Source organism: Sapajus apella, unplaced genomic scaffold (assembly GCF_009761245.1).
Source record: "Sapajus apella isolate SASKATOON/1434 unplaced genomic scaffold, GSC_monkey_1.0 scaffold110, whole genome shotgun sequence".
Classification (NCBI taxonomy): domain Eukaryota; kingdom Metazoa; phylum Chordata; class Mammalia; order Primates; family Cebidae; genus Sapajus; species Sapajus apella.
In genome coordinates, this window is record NW_022437050.1 from 5,195,220 (window position 1) to 5,204,319 (window position 9,100).

General features: G+C 53.9%; 1 protein-coding gene across 1 annotated transcript in view; it reads left to right on the top strand.

The window, feature by feature from the left end:
- FOXK1 (forkhead box K1) overlaps positions 1 to 6,876 on the top strand; it is a 90,635-nt gene extending 83,759 nt beyond the window's left edge. The window contains exon 9 of the mRNA XM_032259590.1: positions 107 to 6,876. Within this exon, the coding sequence (XP_032115481.1) occupies positions 107 to 387 (281 nt within the window). The 3' untranslated portion in view covers positions 388 to 6,876. The remainder of the gene's footprint in view (positions 1 to 106) is intronic.
- The last annotated feature ends 2,224 nt before the right edge of the window (positions 6,877 to 9,100 follow it).

The following is a 9,100-nucleotide window of genomic DNA, read 5'->3' on the forward strand; positions in this document are numbered from 1 at the left end:
TGCTCGGTGGCTTAGCCCCTGTGTGGGTGACTTGGGCCTCTATTCGGAAAAAAACAGCTTGGTTCCAACCAGACCCTAGAGTTACCCTCTTCTTCCTCCACTCCAGCCCTCACCAGCCCTCTGCAGCTCCTTGCAGCCCAAGCGAGTTCGTCCTCACCGGTGGTGGTCACTCGGGTATGCGAGGTGGGGGCCAAGGAGTCAGCAGCAGCCGTCCCCGCCACGGCCACCACCACCCCAGCCACTGCCACCACCGCCTCTGCCTCCGCCTCCTCCACTGGAGAGCCTGAGGTCAAAAGGTCTCGGGTGGAGGAGCCCAGTGGGACCGCGACCACACCGGCCGGAGTGATCGCAGCTGCCGGCCCCCAGGGGCCAGGCACGGGGGAATGAGGTCACCTGCACGCAGGGGAGTGGGACTCACCCAGCGGAGACCCTGGAGCTGGACCCAGCAGCACAGGCGGCCGCACCCACGGACGGAGGACAGCCCACAGCAGCCTGCGGGCATCGGCGGCACCTGGACATACCCAGCCCTTTCCATGTTATCGCCTGTCCTCCCGTGGTTTAAAACAAAAACATAAACAAGTTCAGACAACTGATTGTATGATTCTGGGAATTATTTGCTTTCATGTCCTTTGCCTCTCCCCAGGCCTCCCTGTCAGGCGTGGGGAGGAGGCTGTAGTTCAGCATCTCGAGGAATGTGTCAAGATAGCTCTGCCCGCTCCATGCTACATGGCCAGCTGCCTTTGTCCTGGGAGGACGGACAGAAACGCAGCAAGGCACACCCTGAGGCCATAGGGGAAGCCCAGGCACTGGACAGAGGCCTATTGGGGAAGCCAGGAGCTGCTGCCACACCACGGACTGTCTAATAGCCTCTCTGCCCGGAACGTGACATAGAGAGTGTTGGCATTAACTCGGGGAGTGTCCGGTTTCACTTCGGACCTCAAGTTTTTCTTTGTTTAAACATGGAATTCAGACTTCATTGTACACCTGAGGCAGACACAAAAGGGATCATCTATTTTTGAGGATTTCCACTGCTGATGGTCTGATGACTGGCTGCGGTCCGGGGTTCCTGCTGGCATTAACCCTCTCGGAGGGTAAACCTGCTCTGTCTGATAACTTCAAGTAAGAGCCACAGCTTCCCGGATTGGTATTCACTGTGGAAGGTCCACAGAAGAAAGACGGCCCTGGATCCGCCAGCTGCAGGCATCATGCTGCCGGAGACCGTCGGGCCACTGCTCTGCAGGCCAGACCCTCCCGAATCCTCCCGCGGCTCCAATGTCCCAGTGCTGACGGCCACAGTGGACCTGACAGTGCCAAGCGCCATCTGCTCAAGCTGCTTTTTCACTCAGTTACAGTGTCCTTACCACTCCCACCTTCCTCTGCTGTTTTCAATTGGAACTGTTTCTCCTGCCCGAAGCTGCAGAGGCCCTCCCTGGTCCGTCCGTGAGCAGAAGGGAGGCCCCACCCTGGCAGCAGCGGCTCCTGCGCCTCGACGCCCCGGCCCCACCAACTCCACTGGTTTTGTTGACATAGTGAGAACTGGAGGAGGACGGGATGCTGCAGCCAGTAGGGCGGCTCCGGGGTCCCTGAGGAAGGCTGCCCTGCACTTCCATCAAGACGGCCAGGGTCACCTAGAGCCTCGTCACTGAGCAGCATTGAGCCAGAGCTGTCTAACGCTGCACCCAGCTCGGGGAGGGAGGAGAGAGGAGTCCTTCCGTGTGTCTTGAGAGGTGTGAGGTGTCCCCATAAAGGTCAGCCATCAGCTTTGCTGGCCGTTCCAACGCCAGCCCTCCTGTTGGGGACCACAACAAGAAACAGTGGCAGATTCGACACTGAGCTCCAGAAATGCCAGAGGAGCGGTGTTTCTGGGAGTCACCCGTCCTCCTCATCACATCCTCTCACCAGCAAAGCAGCCTCCACCCGGCCCTCAGCAGGAGAGCCACAGAGGAACCCAGGTGCCTGGAAGGCGTCTGAGGGAGGTGGCTGGGCAGGTGTCTCCCTGAAGAAGAAAGGAGAATGCTTTCCAAAGCGATTCAAGGCAGTGCAGGAGGAGCGACGTGCTGTGTCGCGGAGTGGGGGCGCCCGTGGCCCCGTCAGAGTCCCCGACCCTAGGACAAGTGCAGAACTTCTGTGGGCCCTTCCTTCCACCTAGATAGAGAAAACCCCTGTTCTATTTCCTTCCCCTGTTCCATTGTTTTTCTAAGCCCCCCAAACGAGTCGTTTCTATGGCACTAACCTTTCCATGGGAAATAAGCTCTTTGTAGAAGTCCATACCTGTTGCCTTGGGTGAGGTTTCAGAGAAGTAGGGGTGAGGCGAACACAGCCGGGTGTCCCAGGTGCAGTTCCGTCCATGGAGGGTGAGAGATCGCGCTCCGTGCCACATGCGCGGCTCCTGCTGTTGTCTGTGGTCCTTTGCTTTCCGTGCTGCCTGGTGTGTGCGTGCGTGGTGTGAGGGAACGAGGCGTGGTGGTCAGAGATGCTCCCTGACACTGGCGCCTGCGTGGCCTGAGCCAGTACCGTCAGTGGGGGTCTCTGTGATCGCCTGCTCCTGCCCTCTCCCCCATGGTGACCGTGTATCCCCAGGGCTGTGTGGCCACCCTCATGGGGGAGTTCTGTTTGCTTTTGAGCTGCTGCAGGTCGGCCTCTTTCTGCAAGCTGATGTCTGCAGGGAGCGCTGTGTACCACAAGTTGGTCACAAAATGTGAGGTAGCCTCTCACCCTGGTCTGCTCAGGCTGGCTTTGACCCACTTGCTTTCCCAGCTTTTGAGACGAGCATGTTCTTTCTGTTAGTGGTAGGATTCTCACCGATTTTACTGCTTCAATGCCGAGGGCGTGGAAAGGGGCTGGTGGGTGGAGCTGGGGGGTAGTGAGCACAGGACCTCAGGGCTGCATCCTGCCGTGTGGGGAGTCAGCGCTATGTAGCTTCTGCAGCGACTGCAAAGAGGGACAAAGGGAAGTGGGCCTAGGGGTCAGCTCAGACTCGGAGCAGGGCAAGGACAGGACGGCTGGGTCCTGGACCCACTGCTCCGGGCTCATAACCATGAGATTTTGAAAGCGTATTTGGTCATCGGAGCAGGTACCATATCTGGCCCCAGCCCTCCTGGTGTGCCCTGAGGCGGCCCAGCAAGCGCCTCCCAGCCAGGCTCATTTGCAGAAGCAAGAGCACAGGCCAGGGGGACCAGGAGAGCCTCAGCCCCCAGTCCTAGCCGCCGGTGACCCTAAGCTGTGGGGAACCAGGAACCCAAGAACCTTCTCTAGGTTGTCAAGGCTGAGTTGACCCTAGCAATATGCAGGAATGCAGGAAGCAAAAGAAACTTGATTCCAGCCCCATGCTAGGGTCACAGCAGAGGCTGAGGGTCTGCTATCCTTTAAGCAGGGGCTGGGGGCATGGTCCGTGAATGAGAACAGCAGGTCACAGTGGTGGCTTTGGGAAGGGCCCCTCCCACTTTGCCCTGTTCTGAAAGGGGCTCCCTCAGAGCCCATGGGCCCGGTAACCCACTTCTCTTTCCTGCTTCCTGCTCAGTAACTTGCCAGGTTTACCAAATACAAGAAGACATCCGCTTTGAATAGGAGGTAAATCCCAAAAGAAAACATCTGAAGTGGCTGAGCACAGGCCTCCCACCGAGACCATCTGGTGGCCCCTGAGAATTGGGAAGGCAGGTCCTGAGTGTCCCCCAACTGCTAGGGCAGCAGGTGGCCCAGGGCACCCTCTCTCTTGCCAGCTTCTGCAACCAGCCTGGTGTCCACAGAGCAGTAGAGCCGGAGGAGCTCAGGGAGACCCGGCCGTGGAGGGCACAGTGCCTGGCGTCCCAGCGTGTGCCTGTCCTCAGCCACTTGTGTCTTTCCTACCGTGTAGACGTTCTCCCAGTGACACCTGGCCTCCATGGAGGATGGGACCTGTCACTCATGCCTTTGAGGGACCCAGATAGAGCATCCCTCTTTGGCTCTTTCTACATTCCTAAAAACCTCAAAGTCAGTCCCTCACCAATCGGGCCTCAGGCCCTCATGGTTCTGCAGCACCCCATCCTGTCCCTCTGGCTTCACATTAGAGGCCGCCGTGTGCTCTGAGTGAAATGAGATGCTGCTGTCGGGTTCCCATGCAGAGACCTTCGAGGCAGCACTGGGAGACACTGCGGGGGGACCATGACTGGGCAGGCAGAGGCTTGTGCACCTCACACTCACCCCTCAGTTTCCCTCCCAAGGTCTGGTTGTTCCTCTTTGGGATTTGCTGTTTATTTGTATTTCCTTTTTCTTTAAGAACCATGCCAAGTGAAAAAGGTGGAGATGAGTTTCTGAGTTGCAGAGTGTTCCCTGATCCTAGGTACCACGCTTTGGGCCTCTCAAGCAGGGAGGGGATGGATTTGGTGGAGTTGGGCCAGGGTGGGGTGGCCTCGTCCTACCCCCCTCCAGACTGCCAGGGCCCCAAGAAGTTTCAGTCCACCTGAACCTCGGCCCCCTGACTCCTGGGTCCGTTTCTGTACTGTTTGAGATCGCAGGCGTCCTTCGGCGAATGCTCTTATGTCCTCTACACGAAGTGGGCTCTCCCTGGAACACCCAAGGGCCCTGTGACTCTTAGAAAGCCCTGAGCAAGGTCCCCCTTGAGAGAGAGAGAAATTCCTTCTTCAGGCGGCTCAGCAAGTTCAGGAGGAAGAAAAAGCTTTTCTTTGACTTTGAAACCAGTGTTTTTATAGAGACAAAGAACAGACCTCAGTAGGAAAAATGGAAACGTAGTTTAACATGGGGATGCATCAGAGGAGAGGATTTTCCCCTTAGCTTTCAGAGCCGGCGGGAGCGCAGGGTCTGTTTGGCTTCAAAAGCTTCACATTCTGCTTTGTCCTTGAGTGACTTCACGCGGGATGACGAACTGTTGACCTCTGTAGGGAGGACACCCTAAGTCCATCCTGGGCTCCTCCTCTCCCCTCTCAGAGAGAGCCCCCCCCAAAAAAGGCTTTAGAATCACCAGCGTGCCGCCTCACGTGTCAGGGCGGAATCACGCGCTCCTTACGCTAGAATAAGTTACAAAACCAGATTGTGAGGCTCTTCACAAATGCAGAGCCCCGGAATGCTGGATGGAGGCCTTGTCGGCCCCCAGGGTGCGGCCTGGCTGCAGTGGGTCTGTGGTAAGGGGCGGCCACAGTGACGGCCTCACACTCCCGATGAAAACGTGTTTACCCACAGCCTTGCCTCGAGCCTCCTTGACAGTACCGCCACTTCGAAGCAATATTATTTAATAAGAATACTTTAAATAGTTCACATGTGCTGCTATGAAGACAGGAGTAATCTATAGACGGGACTCAGCTCTGGAGGTTCCCGGGTAATGTATTTCGGCTCTTGGAAGTAAGGGTAGAATTTAGAATATAACAAATGGTCTCTCGCCCGGTTCTGTCCCTTAGATTGTTTTCCTGCATCTTACAATTTCCTTTTCTTTTCCAAGTTCCTTTCTCCAGGCCTGTTTTTCAGTGCTCAGGACATGGTTTTCATCACCCACATACTCTCTGCTTTTCTTGTTGTTGGGTTTGGTGCAAGACATTTGCAATTCCTGTTGTCTTTTGATACAAAACGCTGCTACATTTGGTGACCAGAGGGAGGGCTTAGAATCTGTGCTTTGCCAAGGATCTCAGTGGGTACCGCAGCCCCCTGCAGGGTGGTGAGCTGGGCCTGTGCCGAGAGAGGGGGCCCTTTCCCACTGCGTGCAGCTTGAATTTTGTTGGAGTTAAATCTGTGGAAGGGATTGTCCTGTTGGAGCTGCTGCGTCCTTCCCTCTGTCCTCCCTGTCACCCAAACCCGAAGTCACAGCTGCTTGGAAGAATGGGATTTTGGGGATACAACCACACAGATTTTCCTCTGAACTGAAATTTTTTAAATAGACCCATTTCACTGACTTCATTTAGGGAAAATAGTTTCTCTTTTGGGTTTTCAGCCCACAGCCATGTAACCCTGCCTCTGCTGGGCTTTTCTGCCCTGTTCCAGCTCCTCTTTCTCAGGCAGAGGCTGCAGCCTTCAGCTCTGCTGCTGGATGGGACATTTCAGAGCCACCTCCCAGAAGGTGGGCAGGGTGGAGGGCCCAGGGCCAGGCCCGACATGCGCCATGACCAGAGGTGCTACCAGCGGTGTGAAGCTGGGCTGGGCTTTCCAGGAGGTGGCTGAGAAGGTTCTTTGGGCAAAACAGAATCAGAAGGCCATGAGAGAGATGGGTGGGGGGGGAGCGTGGTGAGGAGGATTCATCTCTGATGAACCTCGCCATGCCTGCCTGTCACATCCAAGCCTGTGCCAGCCCCTAGGAGGTCAGAGTCCTGCCCTGAGAAACAGCCCAGTCCCTGGAGAATGAATACCCAGGGGTCAGTGACTGGAGGCCCTCCCTCGAAGCCACCATTCCCAGGAGGCCTGAGCGTGACCCAGAAGCTCTGCCTGGCACCAAGACTGGCGTTTTCCTTGTATTTTTGTACGGGACTGAAGTGGGCATTCTTCCTTTGACTGAGTGAGCGTTGGGACTTTTTTGGTTTCCTTTACTCATTCTAATGGCTGGTTTCGGCTGCTCAGAGTATCAGAGAATATTACTAAGAAGGCAGTCACTCTATTTTTAGGCATCTTTCCTTCTGTCCAGGGAGAAACCCCTCGGAAGGATCTTAGTCTTTGCACCTGCCTGTCATTCTTACCACAGGGAAGATGCGTTGAAAAGAAAAATACTAAGACCAGGGAGAAGCTGCAAACGCATTTCTTTGCTTCGGTTAAGCAGCTGAACACTGGCTATAAATGACCCCCCACCCCACCCCGCTCCAGGCCCCAGTGACCCAGTTGCGTCTTCAGGTTCCATCCGCCAGATTTCAGTCAATCAGAGGCTGCCAAGGGTGACTGAAGAGGTCTCCATGTCACTCTGTCACTTTTTTTTTTTTTTTTTTTTTTGAGACGGTGTTTCACTCTGTCACCCTGTCACCCAGGCAGGAATGCAGTGGCTCAATCTCAGCTCAACGCAACCTCCGCCTCCCAGGTTCAGCGGTTCTCCTATTTCAGCCTCCCTAATAGCTGGGCTGACGGGCGCCTGCCACCACACCTGGCTAATTTTTGTATTTCTAGTAGAGATGGGAGTTTCACCATGTTGGCCAGGCTGGTCTTGAACTGCTGACCTTAGGTGATCCCCCCACCTCAGCTTCCCAAAGTGCTAGGATTACAGGCATGAGCCACTGTGCCCACCCTCTATCACTTTTTTTGCTCCTTACCCAGTTTTTTTTTTTTTTTTCCTTGAGGGTCAGGCTAGAATTAGAAGACTCCTAGTTGGTTATTCTTTATCTCGGATTCTTTCTTCTGGAATCATTTGCTCAGTTGAGTCATTGGTGGTTTACCCCGTGTCAGACACAGTGAAACGTGTGCAGGAGGCCAGGGCCAAGAGGAAGCAAAACGGCTTCAATCCGGCATGACAGCCAAGAAGTGTTTTCTCCCCTCCGGCTATAAGACCTGCCCCTCTGACTCCAGAGTCAAAAGCAGCTTCTAGAACTGTCCTGTTTCCAAATGTGTTGGCTGAGCTGAAGCAAGATCTGTGACTCTGAATTAGATGATTTTTCCTGCATGAGGTTCACAGGCCTGTATGGATGTTAAATTGTGTCTGTGGTCTCTCAGTTTCTAGGTTAACTGGTCCAGATTTTTTTTTTTTTTATCAGTAACAATGGGGATTTAAAATAATATAGTTGGCCAGGTGAGGTGGCTCACACCTGTAATCCCAGCACTTTGGGAGGCCGAGGCGGGAGGATCACCTGAGGAATTTGAGACCAGCCTGACCAACATGGTGAAACCCGTCTCTACTAAAAATACAAAAAATTAGCCAGGTGTGGTGGTGGCGGGCACCTGTAATCCTAGCTACTAGGGAGGCTGAGGCATGAGAATCACTGGAACCCAGGAGATGGAGGTTGCAGTGAGCTGAGATCATGCCACCGCACTCCAGCCTGGGCAACAGAGGAAGACTCTGTCTCAAAAATAAAAATAAAATGTTTTAAGTCTGGCCCTTCTCTCCTTTCTTTCAAGAAAGGCTTTTTGGATACCTAGAATACCTTCACCTATGTGGCTTGATTTCTGTTTCAGGAGAAGGGGGGCGGGGCAGGAGGAGAGACAACAGCTGTGCTCCAGATTCTGTCCTGAGATGTCACTGAGTCCAGACACTCGGGCTGTGAGCACCCTGCAGGCGACAAAGACTGGCACCTCAGCACCCGTGCCGGAGGGGTTAAAGCCAATCCTGAGCTTTTGTTTTTGTTTTTGTTTTTAATCTGAATGATAATTCACCTGTAAAAATAATTTGGGAGGGGCGGGTATTCGGGGGTGTGTGTGTGTATTTGCGTGTGTGTGTGTGTGTGAGTGTGTTTGGTTTTTTTTTACAGTGGCTGCCTGTCTAAAGTATTTTTCACAACTTGTTTAATAATCAGTGCTTTAAAAAGCAGCAGTATCCTAGAAAGAGGAAATGTCAGTTCTAGAGCACTGGATATGAGTTTCCGCTCATGTCACCTTGTGCGTCCCGCCCTGGAGGAGTGGAGGTGGGTGGCCAGGGAGGGTGGCTGAACCCCAGCACCGGGAGGGGGCACGCATGAGACCAGAGGAAGGGACAGCCCCACCCATGTCAACAGCAGGCGGCTTGTGTTTTCATTTCAAATGGGATACAGTATTTTTTTAATAAGGAGCCATACTTTTTTTTTTAAAGTTTGAGATCTGAATGTGATTTCTAATTGTATCAGACGTTAATGTTTTAAAGCTATAACAAAGTTTAAAATTTCTACCTTTTGTTTTTCATTTATTTTAACTGTTCTTTTATCTATTAAATTGTTGTATGTGGATGGGGAAGTTTTGTTTCTCCTCTTAGCATTTGTTTCTATAACCAGAAATAAAATTCTATATTAAAGAAATGACCCTGAGGCTCCGGTGTGGTCCTTGTGGACAGGATGGCTGCTGAGGGTGGCGAATGGCCTGGACACAGAGGCACCTGGCCCCTGGACACAGAGGCACCCAGTCCCCTAGACACACAGGCTCCTGACCCCCTGGACACACAGGCACCTGAACCCCTGGACAGACAGGCACCCAGCCCCCTGGACACACAGGCACCCGGCCCCCTGGACACACAGGC